Raw genomic sequence first — 22,158 nt, 5'->3', positions numbered from 1 at the left:
AGATATTTTTTAAAGCGCCTTGTCCCGATGAGCTTGCATGCAGAAGCGAACGCATACGTGAGCAGCGCCCGCATATGAAAACGGTGTTTAACCACTTGACCACCAGGCACGTAAACCCATTTAATAACCAGACCAATTTTCCATGGACGTCCTCCCAGAGTTAAGCAACCGCCTTGTAGACGTATATCGTCTATAGGGCAGTTAGTAAGTGGTTAAACCACACATGTAAGATATCACCATGATCGTTAGAGCGAGAGCAATAATTCTAGCCTTAGACCTCCTCTGTAACTTAAAACATGCAACCTGTAGATTTTTTTAAACATCGCCTATGGAGATTTTTAAGGGTAAAAGTTTGTCGCCATTCCACGAGCGGACGCAATTTTGAAGCGTGACATGTTGGGTATCAATTTGTCTTATTTTTGAATTAAAAAAAAAAAGTGCGCTTTTAAGACCGCTGTGCAAATACGGTGTGACAAAAAGTATTGTAATGTCCGCCATTTTATTCTCTAGGGTGTTAGGAAAAAAAATGTATAATGTTTGGGGGTTCTAAGTAATTTTCTAGGAAAAAAAACGTGTTTTTAACTTGTAAACACAGAGTCTGAAAAACAGGCTTGGCCCTTAAGTGGTTAAAGTGATTGTAAAGTGTGTTTTTTTTTTTTTTTTTAACAAACGTTATAGTTCCCCCCTCTGTTCAGTGGATTAGCACAGAGCAGCCCAGATTCTCCTCTTCTCGGGTCCCTCTTCGCTTTTCTTGGCCCCTCCCTCCTGTTCAGTGCCTCCACAGCAAGCTGCTTGCTATGGGGGCACTCATGCCGTGTCACAGCTACCTGTGGCCATTCAGATATGGAGCCCCACCCCCCTTTTCTGATTGGCTAACTGGCTTTGTGAGCCGCGTGAATGATGCCGCTGCTGTGTCTCAGCCAATCAGGAGGAGCGTCCCACACTCGTGAATATTGCTGGAGAGATACAGGGCTCAGGTAAGTAATTAGGAGGTGCTGGGGAGGCTGCTAGACACAGGTTTATTTACTTTTTTGTCTTAACTACATAAGGACCGGGCCTATTTTTCCGACTTGGTGTTTTCAAGTTAAAATAAATATATATTTTTTTGCTTGAAAATGACTTTAGGTGTGTGTGTGTGTGTGTGTATATGTATATATATATATATATATATATATATATATATATATATATATATATATATATATATATATATATATATATATATATATAATCTGTCAAATTTTTTTCCTCGGACATTCTAGAGAAATGGCGGTCGTGACTTTGTCATGCCATATTTGCGTGTAAAATTAGGAAATAATATGGAAAAGTAAAATAAATAAATAATAATAAAAAAAAAACAATGTATTCCTAAATATTTATATGCAGTAATAAATCTAAATAACCAATTCTATGGTTAAGGACCAACATCTCTAATACACTCTGAGAATAACAGACAGAAGAGGAATACTGTATGTACCATTAGAGGTTGAATTTGGTAAATATCATCAGACTCAGAGATCATTTTTTTTTGTTTAACGAAACAAAAAATTAAAGCCGATTTTTGACAGAACTGTAATAAATTATGTGTGACAGACTTCCTTATCATAGGCAAGTGTGGCTTGATAAAAACTTGCTGTCACTTATACTGGTCATACAAAAACAATCTCTTCCTTTAAAAAAATAAATATATTTTAAGAAAGTTTGTTCCCTTTTTTTTAAATCATTAGTGTGGTCAAATCGACCGTTTTGGACCACAGTGACGGGAAAATTCGAATGAGCAGAATAGAAAACTTCTTGGTCAAAGGAATTTTCAGACAGTGTATGCGGTTTTCGTTCAGAAAGTACATAAATTTTAGAACTGAATGTGAAAAGCACCAACATATTTTCATTCAGTGAATGTACAAAGATTTTTATATTAATTAGGGCTGGGGAAAAAATGTATTTGAATATTGAATTGGGAGGTCAAATCAATTTTCCCAGGATTTTTTAGGTGAGGTTGCGGCTTCGGCCCAGTCCACGGCCTTTTCCCAGGATTGCGGCGGACTAGGCCGAAGCCGCGCCCTCGCCTAAAAACTCCTGCCTGCAGCTCCTTAGGACCGGCGCGGTGTCCATCAGAAAAAAAAACTTGAATCGTGAATCTAGTTGTTTTTTTTTTTTTTAAATTGCAGATTTTTTTGGGGGCCAAAATCACCCTGCTCTAATATTAATATTCTTATCCGAAAATCGATGCGTGTATAACCAGCATAAGACCCCTTTCACACTGGGGGCGTTTTTCAGGCGCTATAACGTTAAAAATAGCGCCTGCAAAATGCCCTTAAACCGCTGCTCCATTCAAGTCGCTCCGATATAGAAAAAGGTTCCTGTACTACTTTGGGATGACTTCAGGGCGACTTGCATTGACTTGAATACAGAAGTCATTTTGCAAGTCACTCGGCAAGTCGTGCTGCGCCTGTGTGAACCGGCCCTAACTCTATGCAAAATAAAAACAAAAATGCCTGTAGTTAAAAAAAAAATGTTTTCCTTTTCATATAAAGTGCAGTGCTTACAAATCCCTTACAATAATGTGAACATATATGCCTGCACGTAATCTGAAAATTAATAACCAAGTGGTGATATAAAAGTCCTTTAAGAAGAGGAACTAGTCGACAAGGGAGTACAGTAGGGATCTTCTGACAGAACATCATCCGCAAAAGGATCACCCAAAAACGCCACGTTTCCTCCACCAAGAATCGCTCTGAGGCGATAGATCGGCAGCCTCTGGGATGATCACAGCGGTTTATTAGCAGCATGCGCCTAACTTTAGGCATCAACCATGTAAAGGGTTTAAAAAAACGATTCTTATAGTGTAAATCCATCTAATAAGTTTATTAAAATTGGGTAAAGTCGCTTACAAAGGACTTGCAAATCAGCATTACAAACTATGAATCCTTGAATTCCTAGGAATGCGCACACACATGTACAGTAATATCATGGCTTCCAGCTCCGCCCAACGTGTTAACATCATAAACAATGCCATCAGGGGCATTCTTTTGTTTTAGTTTTCCTTTAGTTACACTTGTAATAATTTATTATTTTATTTATACAAAGCCATTGACCTATTGTTATTTCTTCTTTTACTTTTTTTTTTTTAGTTGTCTGACAATGTTATTAACCGTATGAGAGAGCCAACATCTGTTACTAGGCCGCAAACCCCACCGCCGTCTGCACCTCCACAGGCAAAATTCCCAGCTGAACAACCAGTTACTGCTGGTTATACAGGTAACAACGCGTGTGTTTATGTTTTAGTTAGTACGTTATACTAACTATGCATTTTTTTTTTTTTACAGAAATGTTTTTTTATTGAACAAATCAGCCGTACAAAACATATGCCAACAGGCATATTCCAATTTCATGACAAAATTATCAACAGTAAAATTAATCAGATTCAAGAGGTTTAACCCCTGATTTTACTGTACAAGTTATAATTCCAGCTAAGAGAACTATATAAAGGAAATATGTCATCTTAGGGAGCAGTACTCCGCACAATAACCCTTAATAGCTAGCCCTTATGATGGACGTTACATTTCAAGGTGGTGGGTTAAGGGGGGGGGGGGGGGTGGAGGAAAGAGGCAATGGAAGGAAGGATTAAGAAGAGGGAAGGTGAGGGGAGAGAGACATAGGGGGAGGGTTAATGTGCAAGGCAAAAACCCAGAGCACCCAAACTGTGTACCCAAAGGTATATGAATCTACTTCTGAACCTTAATGGTCAACCACATGCATCTATCCATCTGGACCAGACTTTGTTAAATTTTTTTCGGACACTGTCTACTCTCATACATGATTTTATAGAGGGGTGGAACTGAGTTAACTGATTAAACCCATGAAGACTCAGTGGGCGCCTCCAAAGCTTTCTATCGCAATCACAGGAGGATTTCTCTCTGTGCGTAAAAAAGAGCCAAAGTTAGGAAAAGCTTTATATACAGTACAGACAAAAAGTTTGGACACACCTTCTCATTCAAAGAGTTTACAGTTTCACACTGAAGGCTTCAAAACTATGAATTAACACATGTGGAATTATACATAACAAAAAAGTGTGAAACAACTGAAAATATATTTCATATTCTAGGTTCTTCAAAGTAGCCACCTTTTGCTTTGATTACTGCTTGGCACACTCTTGGCATTCTCTTGATGAGCTTCAAGAGGTAGTCACCTGGCACAGCACCCCATCACTCTCCTTCTTGGTCAAATAGCCCTTAAACAGCCTGGAGGTGTGTTTGGGGTCATTGTCCTGTTGAAAAATAAATGATGGTCCAACTAAACGCAAACCAGATGGTATAGCATGCCACTGCAAGATGCTGTGGTAGCCATGCTGGTTCAGTATGCTTTAAATTTTGAATAAATCCCCAACAGTGTCACCAGCAAAGCACCATCACACCACCTCCTCCATGCTTCACGGTGGGAACCAGGCATGTAGAGTCCATCCATTCACCTTTTCTGCGTCGCACAAAGACACGGGGTTGGAACCAAAGATCTCAAGTTTGGACTCATCAGACCAAAGCACAGATTTCCACTGGTCTAATGTCCATTCTTGTGTTCTTTAGCCCAAACAAGTCTCTTCTGCTTGTTGCCTTTCTTTAGCAGTGGTTTCCTAGCAGATATTCTACCATGAAGACCTGATTCACACAGTCTCCTCTTAACAGTTCTAGAGATGTGTCTGCTGCAAAAGGTGGCTACTTTGAAGAACCTAGAATATGAAATATATTTTCAGTTGTTTCACACGTTTTTGTTATGTATAATTCCACATGTGTTCATTCATAGTTTTGATGCCTTCAGTGTGAATCTATAATTTTCATAGTCCTGAAAATAAAGAAAACTCTTTGAATGAGAAGGTGTGTCCAAACTTTTGCTCTGTACTGTATATATCCCCAAAATCAATCTTCCCATGTCCTTCTCTTCAAGGGTCAGAATTTATGCCCTCTATCTGTTTAGTGTCATAAGCCACAGTCGTGTAAAGATAAAGGGAGGATAAAGGTTTCCCCTTGACGCTGGAGGTCAGAAGGTGCTCAATGGGATCCGATTCAAGGACCACCGGACCCGGGGATTAGGCCATAACAGCATGTCATAGCTGTCAATATCTGAATTCAAAGGATCTAGGTACCGAGAACGTGCTTCTCATCCTGAAAGGAAATGCATTTGCCCACTGTCATCACATTTTTTAGAGTAGTGGTCAGAAAAAGGAGGAGAGAGCAGCGCCAAGCCAATCCTTTAAACAGCTTAGGAATTTATTCAGTATATAATTTTAAAACAACACTAAAAACTTGCGTGAAAAATGTTGGAGCACTTGCAGAGTGCTAGAGCGGGTGGGAGCTTCCACGTGCAGTGTCACAGGAGGACTGCGTGAAGTCCTGTGATGAAGAAGTCGAGGCAGTGCCTTCGAAATGCGTTCTGATTGGCTATGCAGCGTGTGGACGGCTCCCCAGTTTAACAGCCTTGAACCACTCCCACCCAGAGACACACAGTTGACGTCTCCATGAGGCCTACTGAGGCTCCAGCTGCAGCTAACACATGGCGCTCGTGGATCCCTCAATAGAGACTTCCTGGTGGTGACACTGCACGTGGAAGCTCCGACCCGCTTTAGCACTCTGCAAGTGCTCCAACATTTTTCACGCAAGTTTTTAGTGTTGTTTTAAAATTATATACCGAAAACATTTCTAAGCTGTTTAAAGGATTGACTTGGTGCTTCTTTCTCCTTTTTTTTTTTTCTTACCTTTTGTTCAGTGATTAGGTTCCCCAGCCGATGCCTGAAGCAGCCTCGCTTCCTTTACAGCCTCCATTTAGAGACAAATTTTTAGGCGTTTATGCCCCAGAACTTTCAATCCACTCACCATTCACATGGTTGCACCTTCATGTATCGGCATGCAGATGCATGCCTTTTCAATTAAATTGTAAACTTTCATATTTTTCTTCAGATGGTTTAACGCTGAAAATTATACCAATATTGTGTACGAGTTTCCTCCTTTAGAGTAGTGATCCTCTACTTGGCCCAAAGGGGCCTGGGACACTACATAAATGGGGGAGCAATGGATTGCCCCAAAGAGGTATATGTGGGGACATGTGAAGAGGTTTCCTGTATACTGCCCTAGCATCCCTCCATACCCTTATCGTAGTTTTCCAAGAGATTGTCAGGAAAGAGAGAGCCCTGGAACACCAGATTACTCAAAGCTGCATAAGAGCCTAGGATAGCCACCTCCATTGTCACAACTAGGTTTTGTCTGGGCTGGGAGAACCACCACCTCACCGTGACCAGAACAACCGCCCAGTAGTAAAGTTGGCCCCCCCTAGATAAAAGGAGATGAAGTATGTGTTTTGCCATGCTGGGAGGTCATCCAGCCCACACAAAAGAAACCACAACTTCCTCCAATCGCCCAAAAAAAGGCATTGGGAACATGGGACAGAGTATTCCGGGAAAAAATATAAAATTTGGGCAAGTATATAATTTTTTAATAGATTCACTCCTTTTCACCGGTGTTGATGGAAGAGTACGCCAGGTTCCACATTTATGAGCAAGTTGTGTCAGCAGGGGATTCACATTTTTCTCTAAATAATTATCATTCTCGCTAGGCTGATTCCCTGGCAAGTGAATTTGTCGACCCATTTAAGAGGTGTATGTGTGTCTATTCTGGGGACCGAGGTGTTCAAGGGGAAAAGTACTGACGTATCACAGTTTATTTGGATTCACGAGTAGCGGCTGAATTGGTCAAATAGAGTCAATGCCGAGCAGAGCGACAAGGAGGCATTGGCCAAATAGCGTGTCATCTGTGTATAGGGACAGTTTCTCCTCAATTGGTCCAATTAGTCCCGGGGGGATGCAGAGCCAGCAAACTCGTTCCATGCAATTGAGGCATCCGCCGTGATGGAAGGGAGCTGGAACAGTCTGTAATGTGTGCAGAAGGGGACAAGTCTGCTGGGTCAAATCGCCGGTAGGTAAGAAAAATACTGCAGAATGTTAGATGAGTGACATTGCTGAAAACACCTCACCTGGGCACCAACTTAGGCTACAAATTCCTACACTGAGGAGACACAAATGGCGCCAGGGCTTTGTAACAGAACCCGCTGTGCCATCAGAGCAGTACAGGCCCAGGGGCACAAACCAGCAAATAGTCAAAAGCAGTGCACCTTGTTAGTTGGAGGGTGCTTACATTGCCTTGAACCCAGTGTAGGTGTTGGGGGACCAAGAATGTCAGGTGAAGCAACTAAATGAATGTGCACATTAACCACTTGCCGGCCAGCCGCTGTACATATAGTGCGGTAGGTCAGCTCTGATGTGCGTATCGCTGTACTGGTACGTCGATCTGTGTAATGGATACAGCGGTTGCGCGCACATCCACCGCAGCTTGTTGTTTTGAAAACGCAGATCCCAAGAACTCGGGGATGCATGGAGTGCTTTCATTCTTGTCTCGGAAGTTGAGCATCCGAAGGAGGTTCTCGGGTGGAGCTCCAGGGGGTCCGGGCCTAGGCGGGACATGATGCGCCCATTCCACCGCATAGTGAGAAGAAAAGTGTGCAGCATATCTTCCACAAAACTAATCGGGTTCTAGCCCTCCACCCCCTCTGCTAGACGGACGATATGGAGGTTATTCCTCCGGTTTCTGTTCTCTACGTCTTCTGCTCTATATTAAAGAGCCTTCACCTTTTGTCTGTAGAGTACGGATGGCGACATTGTGCTCCACTACTGTGTCCTCCGTCTGGCCTCCTCTCTGCTCATTCTCTGTGAGTCCTGGAGACTCGCATCCATCTGAGCTGCCTCAATTTTTGCAGTCAGCATGGCCTGGCAAGTAGCTATGGCCGCCATCACTTCTGCTAGTATAGGTGGTGGGGAGTCGGCCGACTCCATAGGGTCCGTCTGCGAGGCCATGTGAGAGCGGTTTAGGCTGCCACGTGGGAGAAGGAGGCTGGCGAAGAGCTTCTTCCCCCTTCCCGGATAATATGCCTGGTGATCTGCATCTCATCCAGGTGTCAGTCTGTCGTAGCAGAAGGAAATGCACCCTCAGGAGCAGAAATCTCCTCAGCTATACAGCAGAGCTCGAGAAGAAGCAGCTGTTCACGGCGTCATCTTGGACACGCCCCCAAGATCGAGACTAGTTTTTTTTTTTAAATTTTTTTATTTGTAAAACAGGGATAAGGCCGCGCGGGCCGACAAGCAAAAGAAAATACATCAGTACACACAGTGCACGCAGTGCATCGAGTCACACTTCAACAGAACACATTGCATTAGAAACATTGCTACCTTCCCCCCCGGAAGCCCCCCCCGCGGGCCGCCAGCGCCGGTAAGGGCCCGCGTCCCCGGGGGAAGATCGAGACTAGTTTTGTAACATGCCAATAGATGGCAGCACAAGGCTGCACATGCAGACACGGAGCACCAACCTTCAAAAGTTAGTTCTGAAAAACGACATTTTTTTTTTCCGAACATGCTGCTTTTTTTTTACGTGTTGTACGTCACCGCGCTTTGCTAAAGCATTTTTTTAAAACGATCGTGTGTGGGCAACGTCGTTTTAATGATGAAGTTGGAAAAACTAAGTTTTTTTTTTCTAAATCCCTAGTCTAGATTGAATTTGGTTTACTATGGGGTCTGTGGTGAGTTCAGTCAATTTAGAAAACGTCATTGTGAATTTATATCCCCAAGTATTAAAAGTGGTTGTAACCCCAAGAAAAAGAAGCAATGTAACAAAGATAAGTTAAAGGGTCACTTTCATTTTTTTTTTTTTTTTTAGCTAAATAGCTTCCTTTACCTTACTGCAGTCCTGGTTTCATGTCCTCATTGTTCGTTTTTGCTCTGATGTTGCTGTAATTCTGCTCTGTTCTGGACACTTCCTGGTTGTCTGTTTCCTGATGACCACAGTCCTGGGAGATTCTAGTTTCGTTTTCCAAACCAATACTGCTCTATGGGTCTGTCCAGCACAGAGGCATCAAATAAGCTAGATGCAAAAACGAAACTGAAACTAGGAGGTACATTATATGATTAATTTTTATCTATTTTTAATCGTTTTTAAAAGGAATCAGTTAACTATTATGTCTCTATACCCTGTAAACAGTCATTTAAGCAAAACAAATGTTTTCCTTTACAACTCCTTTAAGTGAGCTTCAGATGAGGCAGCCTTCCTGTCACCCAGAAGGAAGTTTCTATTCAGGCGTTTATACTTTCAGGGCTTGTAAATAAAAAAAAAAAGGGGGGGGGGGTGGTGTGCTGTTTTTGTATACTCCACCCCCCCCCCCCCCCCCAGTCTTCTGATCTGTTCTTGCTAGACTTAATATGTTGTCTTTGTCCCTGTAGTTCAGTAACTTCATCACAATTGGACCAGGAATCTGCTAGCTCAGCACCCCATTTGCTCACTCAATAGTAAAACTCTAGTTGGCTCAAGCATGGCCCATTTTCTGTGAATTCCTCTGCTTCTGTAAGCCTACTAGACTTATGCCGCGTACACACGATCATTTTTCGGGTTCTAAAAAATGGGCAAAAAAAAAATCGAACATGCTCTATTTTTTAACAATGTTTTTTAACGTTGTCATTTTTTGGGTTGTAAAAAATGGTCGTGTGTGGGCTTTGACGTCGTGAAAAATTTGCGCATGCTCAGAAGCAAGTTATGAGACGGGAGCGCTCGTTCTGGTAAAACTACCGTTCGTAATGGAGTAAGCACATTCATCACGCGAATCGTATTTTACTAACGCAAAATCGGCTAAAGCAGCCCCAATGGGGGCGCCATCCGCATGGAACTTCCCCTTTATAGTGCCGTCGTACGTGTTTTTTCACGATCGTGTGTAGGCAAGGCCGTTTTAATGATCAAGTTGAAAAAAAATCGTCGTTTTTTCTAGAGCCTGAAAAATGATCGTGTGTATGCGGCATTTGATTGTTCTAAAGCAGACAGTTTTCTAGGTCATCAGTTTTTTTTCTTTCAGCGGTTTGATTTTTAGCGTTAGTGGGTATAATTTGTATGATGTCTTCAAGCTCTTTCAAATGCTGTTTCACTCCAGTTGTTCTCTCTTGAATGTTCTGTATAGTCTATCGCAAGATATTCACAATAAGGCTTGAGCCCTCCACCCTGCTCATTAAAGGGTCACTAAAGGATTTTTTTTTTTTAGCTAAATAGCTTCCTTTACCTTACTGCAGTGCTGGTTTCATGTCCTCATTGTTCGTTTTTGCTTTGATGTTGCTGTAAATCCTCTCTGATCTGGACACTTCCTGGTTGTCTGTTTCCTGATCACCACAGTACTGGGAGATTTCTCACGGTGGTGACTAATCAAGGAGGTGTGATTACTGTGTGTAAATCGAAACTGGATTGGTGCTGAGGAGTTTTAGACAAAGTGTCACTGCCCTCTATTGGCTGACTGCCCTCTATTGGCTCTCTGTACATCAGAGAACCAGCAAACAACAGCAAAAACGAAACTAAACTGCAGGCACATTATATGGTTGGTTTTTATCTATTTTTAATCATTTTTAAAAGGAATCAGTTAACTATCATGGGCCATATTCTCAGTGAAGTTACGATGGAGTAAGTCAGATACTCCATCGTAACTCCCTTTTTTGGCCAGTGTATCTATGCTCCTGATTCTCAGAATCATTTTTGCATAGATACACTTAAGATCCGCCATCTGTAAGTCACTTACACTGGCGGATCTTAAATGCAATGACGCCGGCCGCCGCTAGATGGCATTTACGTGAAGGAGTCATTTGCATATGCAAATGATCCTTCTATGCCGATTCCCGAACGAGTTCGCGTCGCGTAACCGTCGCTAACGTCGTTTGCGTAAGCGGAAACTTACTCCTGCTATATGAGGGGTAAGTTTCCGCAAGTCTCGCGTAGGCCATGTTACGGATGGCGTCGGGTCCCCGTCGTGTTTTTTCGTCGGGTACGTCGTTTACGTAAGTCGTTCTTGAATACGACTTTACGTCAATGACGCACACGTCGGCGTCATTGACGTTTTCCGCCGAGAACTGGAGCATGCGCACTGGGCTTTTTGCAGCCCGGCGCATGCCCAGTTCTTTCGCATCGGGGGCGCGCTTCATTTGAATAGAAGACGCCCCCTTGGAGATCCGCCAGGCTACGCCGGGACACTTACACTCCGCTGTCCCAACTTATGGAGCAAGTGTTTGGGGAATACAACACCTGCTCCAGTAAGTTGGGACAGCGGAGTGTAAGTGACCTAAGCGAAGCAGGCGGATATTTTTAGAGAATATGGCCCCATGTCTCTATACCCTGTAAACAGTCATTTCAGGTAAAAAAAAAAATATTCCTTTAGTGACCCTTTAAGGAGTTGAGTTTTTATTTTTTTATATAATGCACTGGTGAAGATGTGCTAGAATGTGATTGCAAGTTAGACCATGCCCTACTGAACTTTTATATTTAATAGGAAATTGAGACACCATATTGTATTTGAATGCACTAAAATACATTTTGTTTTAAAAAAATTATATTTCGTAAAATATTTGCACACTTTGTTGTGTTCATTTCAATTTCAGCAAACGACCAATTACTCTGTTTTTGTTTTTAGTAGATTTTAAACACATTTTGCATACTTTGGGTATGGAAGACATTGTAAAAATGTACTGGCCCCTGGTCTCAGTAAGGGATGAGAACCTTGACATTTGACAATGCTTACCAACTCAAGTAATGCACAAATAACACACAACAAAAGTACAATGCCTACCATACATTGGACAGACAGAAACACTAAACCTGTCTTGCATGCAATTTATGTTCAGCCAGTCATTACAGGAGTGAATAACATTAGAAACATGGTGGACATCAATATAAATCAAACACTTCAAACTACATGTTCTTGAAATGCACATTATTGAATTTTCATAACAACAGAAATAAGAAATAAATCCATGTCAGTTTACATGCTAGCTGCTGAAAATATTTATGCTTACATTTTTTTGTACAAATAAAAAGCAAACAACCAATTTTCATCAGTACACTATTTGCAAATATAGAACTGCCGCTATATATCAAAAAATGAACCTGCCAAAAAAAAGAAAAAATGCTTACATGATTAGGCTTTTACATTTCCTGACTTATTTGCATGCAAGTTCCAGGACAATAAAGTCAATCGTGATCTTCATCATTCCCTGAAATTAGCAGTATTCTCCATGGATTGTTTGTGTTTGTTTTTTTATTATTTTGCGCATTGGATAAAAGAATAGTCTGATGTCAAAAAATAGGTATGATATAAATTCACTGAGTAAAATTTGGTTTTCTTAATTTTTTTCTCATTTTATGGTATCTTTCTCGCTCTATCCTCCTTAGTTCCTTAGGCCGAGTTCACACTAATGTGAATTGGATGCGTCTCCTATTTTTTTTTATTTTTTTTTTGCAGCTGCCCCTGAACTCTGTTCTTTTTATTTTATCAGTTCATGTACACAAAGGTCTTTTCTACGCAGTTGAGTTTAGAAGCGTTTTTTGGAAAACAAAAATATGCGTTCAGGGTGGATGTTCAGAGGCATTTAAAACGCTAAATGCTTGTTGACAATTTGAAAAAGGCGCATCTAAACGCAAATGCGGCAAAATGGACATTTTTAAGCGTCAGTTACTATCTGTCAAGTTAAATAGTTCAGGAGAGTTTGTAAAACGTCCCGAGTCCATTAAGCCTAAGAGATATTAAAGCAGGGCTCGACAAACCCCAGGTGCCAGGTCGCCATGGCGAATAGAATTTTCGTTCTGGCGCCTAGGGGTTTGTCAGCCCCAGTGGCTGTAGTGTGAGGGGCAGCCGGGTATAATGGAAGTTGTGTAATGTCAGTCCTAACACTGCTGATATAACACTGACTGCACCTCTGCCAGCAGTGTGAAGAATCCCCCTCCCTTCTCCACAGTGTTGGCAGAGCAGCGCCATGGTGTGTGAAACTGTAGGGGGAGAGAGGAGCTATCAAAATTTAAGCTTGAATGTCGGGGGTCGACAGGACTCGGCTATCTAACACCTGCCAATGGGATGGGATCTGGGTGGGCCGCTACGTGTATGTTTCCCCGCCCCTTTCTTAAACAGTTTAACCATTGGCTGAATAGCTGCTGGGTCCTGCCCACCTTCGTCAACACGCTGAATTTGTCAGCTCCTCTCTCTCCATACAGTTTCACACACTATGGCGCTGCAGAGAGCATTCAGTTTCACAGTTACACTATCGGCTGTGAAACCTGCCAGTGCCATTTAGTTGCACCTGCCAATCTGTGCTTCCCAGTGCCATGTGCCAGTCAGTGCCATCCTCCAGTGCCTGCCAGTGCCACCTGCCAAAAAAATAAAAAGGCCTAAAATATCGGCCACACAAATTGGCATCATCCATCGGCCGCCCCGATTTCTAAATATCGTCATCGGCCAGAGAAAAAACAATATCGGTCGACCTCTAATCGGTGCAGTACCCATCCGTGCTCATCGGTGCAGTACCCATCCGTGCTCATCGGTGCAGTACCCATCCGTGCTCATCGGTGCAGTACCCATCCGTGCTCATCGGTGCAGTACCCATCCATGCTCATCAGTGCAGTACCCATCAGTGCAGTGTCATCAATACCCCCTCATCAGTGAATAAGAAAAATTACTGATTTTTTTTTTGGGCAAAAAAAAAAAAAACCCACATTGATTAAAGGGGTGGTTCCCCTAAAAATAAACTTTTGACATTGCATTTGCTACAATAATTACAATTAGAATCGGCTGGTTTTATTTAAAAAATACCTCCGTACGTAGCGTTTGCTATATTCGTTCCCACCGCCACTTCCGGGTACGATGCTGGCGGTGGGCGTTCCTAATTGATGGACAGGCATCCGACCGACGCATCCATCGCGTCACGAGATGCCGAAAGAAGCCGAACGTCGGTGCGACTCTATACGGCGCATGCACACCGACGTTCGGCTTCTTTATTTTTAGGGGAACCACCCCTTTAAATGCCACCAAAAGAAAACTATTTGTGTGCCAAAAAAATTATAAAAAATGCATGACTGTGTAATTGTCATTCAAAATGTGACAGCGCTGAAAACTGGACTGGGCAGGAAGAAGGTGAAACTAACCAGTAGGCAAGTGGTTAAAAAAAAAAAATAACTGGCTCCTAACTTTTTTAGCTGGCTCCTATTTTCAAAGAAAATTTGTCAAGCCCCATATTAAAGGGGTTGTTAATCTTTGTGTCACCTTATGTCACCTTGCACTCTTGGGGGGGCCCCCCCAGCCCCCACGTTTTACTTACCTGAGCCACGAAACTCCTTGTGCGCGATCCCGTGATGGTTTCCCCCAGCTTGAGGCGGCTTTTCATTGGAGATTGATAGTAGCGCAGCCATTGGCTCCTGCTGCTGTCAATCAAATGAATGGCGCGTTGGGGGCGGGGTCGAGTGATACACTTGAAGGCTATGGCCGCCACTGTATCGCATGGGAGCGCACCCGTAAGCCAACCCCCTTGGGAGAAAGCTTCAAAGGAGAGGGTTGGCTCTTGCGGGAAGGAGCCGAGACAGCCGCCAAGGGACCCCAGAAGAAGAGGACTGGGGCCACTCTGTGCAAAACAAACTGCACAGTGGAGGTAAGTATGGTATGTTTGTTTTTAAAAAAAAAAAAACATTTTTTACAACCCCTTTAATATTTCTTTTCCACTTTTAGTTTGGAATTGTGCTGTCCATTTGTATGCAGTTTGGAGAGCCACCAATTTTCAGCCAGGAAATAAAGTTTGATTGGAGTGACTGATGAAAAGGTTATTTAGACTCTGCACAAATGCTGTAGATTTTACTAAAGAAGGATCTTGCTTTTTAGCAGTGACAAGAGTGGAAGTTGAAGGGTCTGTGAGCTTCTAATAAAGATTGTTTGCCAAGCTACGCATTGTTGGAGAGAAGTGTTTCCTCAATGTTTGTGTTTGCAGCTGCGGAATCCTTTACAAACTCACATCAGGAATAGATTTTAATGCTTTTGATTGCATTTTATTCCCCATATGTTCATCTAGCTATACAGAAGGCAACCACTCAAATAGAAAAAAATCCAAGAGGCATCTGTACTTTAGTCACCGAATGTGTAATTATTTTGATCTCCTTCTGTACTGCTCTACTGACAGCAGTTATGAAAATGTGACCTTTTTCTTTCTTGGCAGCCTGTGACTTATTGATATACGTTCATATGTTTTCCTTTTTTTTTTTTTTTTTTTTTTTTTAATACTGTACTAAGAGAAATACATTTTATTTATTTCCCCCCTAGTTAAAGCATATATAAGCTCAATAACACATATGTAGTATGTTGCAGCTTACCAGTCATTAGATGTGGTGGCTGCATTTGTTTTCTTTTTAATTCCCCCCCCCCCTCAATTTCACTTGGTAATCCTGTGCTCTGTGGCTACATTTACCTATTTACCTTTATTATATCTATGGGTGGGAAGCCATGGTTGCTATCTAGATTGGACTAATAACATGCCTGCCTTTTTGATTTATCTTTATTATATCAAGGTTGATGGGATTAGTCGTTTATATAAGAAAGATAACATTTTTATTTTCTCCAGTGCAGCTCACAGGAAGTGACAAGGCATTTCCGGCAAGATCAACTGGTATTTTCTGTACTTGCTGAAAATGTTCTTGTACATTGTTTTATTTGTTCTCTTCCCATGGCATTAACTTGACATGTGGTTGGTTTTGCAGTGGTCATCTGAAACTTAGCCCCCTTCCACGCGAGGGGGATTCCGTCGCTACGAAGTGTGCCAGCTCCCGCTGGCTCTACAGGAGATATCTCCGCTGAGCCAGCGGATGACAAGTCGGGGAGGGGCTTGTGCAGCACTGCAGAGAGAGAAATCTGATGAAAATGGACAGAATGTCTGTTTTCATCATATCTCACCTGATCCAATCCACCATGAATGGATGGGGATGTATCGCCATTCGTCAGATTTTGGCGGATTGGGTCGGCTGGCAGCGAACATGTCTCCGCTGACATCCGATGCTCCATAGGTCTGCATGGAGTGGCCGTTCAGGTCTGCCGTCATAACTAAAAGGCGGACCTGAACGGTCCGATTGTGTAAAAAGGGGCCTTAAGAGGTCCTGTACTGAGAGAAATGTGGGTGCTGCCATTGTTGCACTTTTTTTGAAAATCTAGTTCCGTGACTGATTTTTAACTTAAAGGAGAAGTAAAGCCAAAGCTCGATTGGCTGTACTTCTCTTATGGATCACAGGACTGCACTCTTGTGACCCGTTCGTTTTGCACTCTTGTGACCCGTTTTCAGCAGCGAGCAGGCTGAAGTCCACGCTCTGCTGACGTCACAGAGTCGGTCTGGGCTCTGCATCATCAAGACCATGGAAGTTGGGATCAGACAGATCCCTGGACTGACACCTGGCTCAGCCTCTCAGCGAGCCGCTGAGAGACTGAGCTGGCCACTCCCGCCCTCTCCACAGCCCAGCGTTCCAGTGAGCGAGGAGGGGCAGAACAGAGAGCTGTGACTGACAGTTAGCAGCTCTCTGCTCAGGAAGCTGTGAGAACCGGGCGATTGGCGGTGTTTGATCGCTCGGTTCTCAGTCTTGGAGGCGCCGGGGTACAGATGCAGCATCGGACGGATGCTGCATCCACCTAGGTAAGTATGAATAAGAAAAAAAAAAAAAAATACCCCATACTTCTCTCTTTAAAGCTCAAGTTTAATCTGCTCATATTTTGCCTTTCTTTTTTTTTTTTTTTTTTTTTTTTTTTCCTTTTATCAGTATTTTAATGACATTTTTAAAGTCTTTGCATTTTCATTATTTATCTTCTTTTAGACCCAATGACATCAACACTGGGTCTCTTTGCTTCTCAATGCAATGCAGACAAATAATGACTGGTGGGAGGGGCAGACAGGGTGCTTTACGTTGCTTCCTGAAAACATTACAGTTACCTTGGTGTACCCTTAGTCCTGATTCAAGACTGAACTGGCTCTTGGGAGGAGTTAAACAAATCTCCAAATGCCTTGATGGTTGGAGGTCAGTTTGGAGGCATGGGTGTTCCGAGGCAGGCTGCATTTGTAGCACCCTAGGTAACTCCTACTTGTGATCCATGATTGCTGGAACTGAAATCCAATGAATGAATGGCTAGGGACAGTCTGGAGAGGAAAGAGTTTGAGTCTGGACACCCTCCAGCCAGGAAAAGTTGTGTACTCTATCTGTCTTGCTGCAGCTGGGGAAGCTCTTGATGTGCTGTGAAATGAGGGTAGGCCTTTTCAGTACAAGAGAGTACCCTATACATCTATGCAAGACTGAAGGTAATACTGAATCTTGGCTTTAAAAGTACTGAAAACACTAGATTGGCCCCAATACTCAAGCAACTGGCATTTTCAGAAGGAGAAGTTAGAAGGCAGCCTCTATTTTTAATACAAGTTTTCCTTTATATTATGATTTCCTGTATCTGCCTATTGTCCACTCAGCATAAAGCAAATTATTTCTCTTTACCCATCTATTTTTTCTCAGCTTTGTTATGGAATGTTCATGCAAGTTGGAGGTATTGTTTACATCTTAACTCTAGGTTTATTTTCACAATGCCCTGCTGCTATTTGCTGCAATGCAGGTTCAGCGCAGTATACCCATGGTTTCCACAGTTTCCCATCAACTTCTATTATGCCCCACATTTTTGGTGCAGTTTCTGATAGCGTACCAAACTCCTGCACATTGCATCTTTTGGTGCACTTTCGGAAAACGCTCCAAAAGTGCAGGGCATAGTAGAAGCCTATGGAAAAGAGTAGTTGGCCCACACGAAAAACACGGGTACAATTGTGCTGCTAAACCACAACAGGCCACTATGAAAGTGCCCTACATAGAACTATTCCCTTTACGAATTGATGCAGCTGCTGTCAGGGCTGGATAAACTCTGTGTAGAGAAGTAGGCAGATGACATCACAATCTTCACCTCATCCACTTTGAGGAAGTCTTGTATTCATTGATAAAATACAAGGTTTTCTGTGAATGGCTGAGAAGTCTGACACAATTTTATTTCGGCAGCGGATGGGACATCTCCGTACTACTGGCAATGAACACACCACATACTGTATGTAGATGATGCTACATACTGTGTGTACAGTGCTGAGTGACCACATCAATTCGTAAAGGAAATGGATTGTTTGGGCCAGCTTAGCCCAAAGGAACTATTTAAATCGACATTAAAGTCTGTTTTTTATTTAAAAAGGAGGTAACACTTACCTGATCTGTGCAACAATAATGCACAGAAACACCTATACTTCTGTTCTGGCAATCCTTGCCAATGCTTGTAGGCTCATTCCTCCTCCAGGTACCCCCTGTAGCAAGCCGGGTATTAAGGAGGCATCCATGAGTGCGTGGTCCCTTTGGGTCCTGTGCCGAGCTGTGTGCATTCATAGACACACAGTGGCAGTAAGCCACGCCCCCACTTCTCATGGGAGTTTGGCAGCAGGAGCCTGTTGCTTTGTTGCAGTCATTTTCTTCTGTGGAAGAAGGAAGGGGAGTGACATGAAGCCAGGTAAGTGTTTGTTTGGAGGGGGTTAAGGCCAGGTGCTGGGGTATGTTTACCTTCTCACAGAGCATGCATTAAAGTAAAAAAAAATGTTTTAACTTTTTTTAAAGTTAATGTGTAAACCCGGAGTTAGGCTTCACATTTTATATCATAAATGTCTGCCTATACATAATATAACCTAGGGTGTTGGATTTCCAAAAAATGATTACTTCTAGAAGGTAGACTAGTGATCTGCCTTTTGCTTGAAGCCTACATTATCATGGATATGTACGGAAATGAAAAGGATGGCTTCTGTAGAACCAAACTTAGACCAAACTCTTTGAATTATGTCTGTTGTGATGTAGAAATTTAATTTCAAGATGACATTTCTTATTCTGTGCTACAGATGCTGTTCATTTGAATCTCCACATGGAGTGGCAGGTGTCTGAATGTCATTGCCAGGAACCTCTCTGTAGCACAGAGATACTGAACTCAAGAGATTTGCTCTCTATAAAGTACATCTGTGTTCTGTGCTAACCAAAAAAAAGACGCTTAAATGTAGAGCCACTCATGATGTACTGCGCCCATACAACTGTTGTACTAATAATCATGCTTTTCATATAAAGGAAGTCCTATTCATGTTTTTTGTTGGCTTGTAGATAGAGAGAGTTTCTTTAAGTGTAGCTATGCAAAATAAATAATCACTTAAAGCGGGGGTTCACCCTATAAACCCCCAAAAAAATTTTTTTTTTTCTTCTACCATAAAATCAGGCATTGTAGCGCGAGCTACAGTATGCCTGTCCCGATTTTTTTTTTATCCCCGTACTCACCGTGTACTCGTACATCGAAGATACCGACTCCCCTCGGGGAATGGGCGTGCCTATGGAGACGGAGGATGATTGACGGCCGGCTCTGGCGCGTCACGCTTCTCCGGAAATAGCCGAAATAGGCTTGGCTCTTCACGGCGCCTGCGCATAGCCTGTGCGCAGGCGCCGTGAAGAGCCGAGACCTACTCCGGCTGTCTTCGGGGAGAGTGACGTGCCAGGGCCGGCCGTCAATCATCCTCCCTCTCCATAGGCACGCCCATTCCCCGCGGGAGCCGAAATCTATAATGTACGAGTACACAGTGAGTACGGGGGTAAAAAAATCGGGACAGGCATACTGTAGCTCGCGCTACAATGCCTGTCTCGATGGTAAAATCGTGTCACTGAGGGTGAACCACCGCTTTAAATTATTGAAGCTGTTATTAGAATTAGTTCCCTATCACATAATTGTATTCCCTGTTGATCCTGTCAGCTAGCAGATCTGTTACTTTTCACTTCCCACAATGGCCAAGAGTTGTCCAGTAAGGGCTCTTTCACACATATGTGTCAGTTTTGGCAGCAGATTCCGCCTGCTCAGCAGGGATCGATCCGTTGATGCCCGCTGAACAAGTGGATGACGGGTCCGTCTCTGCTCACTGTGAAGGGATGGACCTGTCAGAGCCCTACTCTTCTCTGGGGGGATTGGATGAAAACGGAACGCCTGTTCATTTTTCATCCGATCCGACAGACGGATGTAAAAATAGGGTTTCCATTCGATTTGTCTGCATTTACTGGATCGGATGTCAGTGGACATGTCACCGCTGACATCCATCACTCCTTAGAAGGTACATGGAGCATCCGTTCAGGTCCCCCTGTCAGTTTTTCCGGCGGACCTGAACGGTCCATATGTGTGAAAGGGGCTTAAGAGTTACAGGTGGTCCCAGTCTTGCATACTTAAATGGTTTGTAAAGGTTCATGGTTTTAAAAAACAACCATGTCATACTTACCTCCGCTTTGCAGTTGGTTTTGCACAGAGTGGCCCCGATCCTTCTCTTCTGGGGTCCCTCAGCGGCGCTAGTGGCTCCTCCTCTTCTCGAGTGCCCGTCAGCGAAGTGCTCTCCTTCTGGACATCTGTGTGGGGGCTCGCTTCCTTGTCCTGCTTCTGCTTCTATTGACCCTAAAAGCAGGACTTGGTCTTGTGTCATTGGATTGGATTGACCGCAGCGGGAGTCAATGGCTGCACTTCTATCAATCTATTCATTCAGGACACAAGACACCGGTCGAAGCTGGTGTGCTTCTTTCCCATCGTGGGAAACACAGGGTTTAGGTAAGTATAACAGGGGCTCGGGGGGGTGGGGGGGTGCTAAGTGACCGAAGGTTTTTTACTTTAATGCATAGAATGCACCAAGATGAAAAATCTTGAGGGTTTACAACCCCTTTAATGATTAAAGCAGCTGGCATTTAGTTTGCAGGGTATTTCCTGCAAGGCATTGGATGAAAGCACAGCAGCTCCATTCCCACTCAACACCCTATTAAAGAATGACTCCAATCGGAAAAAAAAAGCTGTGAGGAGCCACAGATATTTATGAAACATTATTAACCTTGCTTAAATACACTTGGGGAGTAACCCATAAGCTGCCATTTCTGTTATTTTGGAAATGCTAGTTGCTCAGTTGTCCTCTGCTTGTTCGGATTCAGTGACTGAGTACTGAAGCCAAATAGACAAGTTTCAGAAAAGTATTGGAATTCTTTTATCTCTTGTTCTGGGTCATTAACCAACTCTATAAAGCCAAAGCATCAGCATTAGTGGTAGGCAAATACAGTTTACTTAAAGTGGTTGTAAACCTCTGAAATGAAAAATTAGCAAAGCATATCTCTCTATAGTGTGTAGTAGCCTCAATCCAAATCACAACTGTGTGATTTTTGTCTGCTGTTTCTTCCCTCTATCTGCATAAGTCACTTCTGACTGTTACTCTTCACACCAGGCGATATGTGGGAGACGGCACTGCCCACCTACCAGCACACCGAAGGTGATTTGACAGACTCAGCTGTGCATGTTTCCCTATGAGAATGTGTCTGCTCCCTACACGCAAGTCTCAGATTACACTCAGCTCTACTCTCAGTGCTGTTCAGTCTGTGATTATCACTGCCTTCTGGAGCTGAAAAAAAAAGTTGATCTTGTGTGTGTGTTAGGAGGCTGCAGATAAACAGATACAACTTATGTAGGAGAATTTGTTTAATCTTTGTGTATCACCTGAGGCCACTTCAATGGTAACATGTAAGGATTTACTGCTTTAAAGGGATTGTAAAGGTAATTTTTTTTTATTTATTTTTTTAAATAACAAACCTGTTATACTTGCCTTCACTGTGCAGCTAGTTTTGCACAGAGTGGCCCCGAACCTGGTCTTCTGGGGTCCCTCGGTGGCCGTCTCGGCACCTCCCCGCAAGAACTAACCCCCTTCATGTGAGCTCTCTCCCACAGGGGTTTGTTCTTGCGGGCTCGCTTCCGTGATACAGCCAGCGGCCATAGCCTCTCACTGTATCACTTGGCCTTTTCCCCTGGTGCGCCGTGATGACAGCAGCGCGAGCCAACGGCTGCGCTGCTTTCAATCAACCAATGAATGAGCCGAGAAGAAAGCGCGTTCACGGCGCAGGACTTTCGAGGGGTCAGGTAAGTAAATGGGGGGGGGGGGGGGGGCAGAGGGGCCGCTAATCCTCGGATGTTTTTTCACCTTAATGCGTAGACTGCATTTACATTTTTGGTTGTACCATGACAAAATTTCAAGGGGTATTTAATACTTTTTCAAGGCACTGTAATCCTATTTACCTTTTGTAGTTAAAAGTAAAGACTGGTAAGCTGCCAAGACTTTTAAAGCATTTCCTATGGCTAATTTTGAGTACTGCATTTTTTTTTGCAGTTTTGACATATTTGGTATCTTTTTTTCACTTTTCATCT

General features: G+C 43.1%; 1 protein-coding gene across 2 annotated transcripts in view; it reads left to right on the top strand.

Annotated features, from left to right (window-relative positions):
• Positions 1–22,158, top strand: part of CHCHD3 (coiled-coil-helix-coiled-coil-helix domain containing 3) — a 197,967-nt gene that overhangs the window by 1,634 nt on the left and 174,175 nt on the right. For both annotated transcript variants that reach the window (XM_040343308.1, XM_040343309.1), the window contains exon 2: positions 3,132–3,258. In XM_040343308.1, coding sequence (XP_040199242.1) covers positions 3,132–3,258 — 127 coding nt within the window. The remainder of the gene's footprint in view (positions 1–3,131; positions 3,259–22,158) is intronic.

This window comes from Rana temporaria, chromosome 3 (genome assembly GCF_905171775.1).
Source record: "Rana temporaria chromosome 3, aRanTem1.1, whole genome shotgun sequence".
Lineage (NCBI taxonomy): Eukaryota > Metazoa > Chordata > Amphibia > Anura > Ranidae > Rana > Rana temporaria.
The sequence above is the reverse complement of the archived record's forward strand: the minus strand, read 5'-3'. Positions and strand labels throughout refer to the sequence as shown.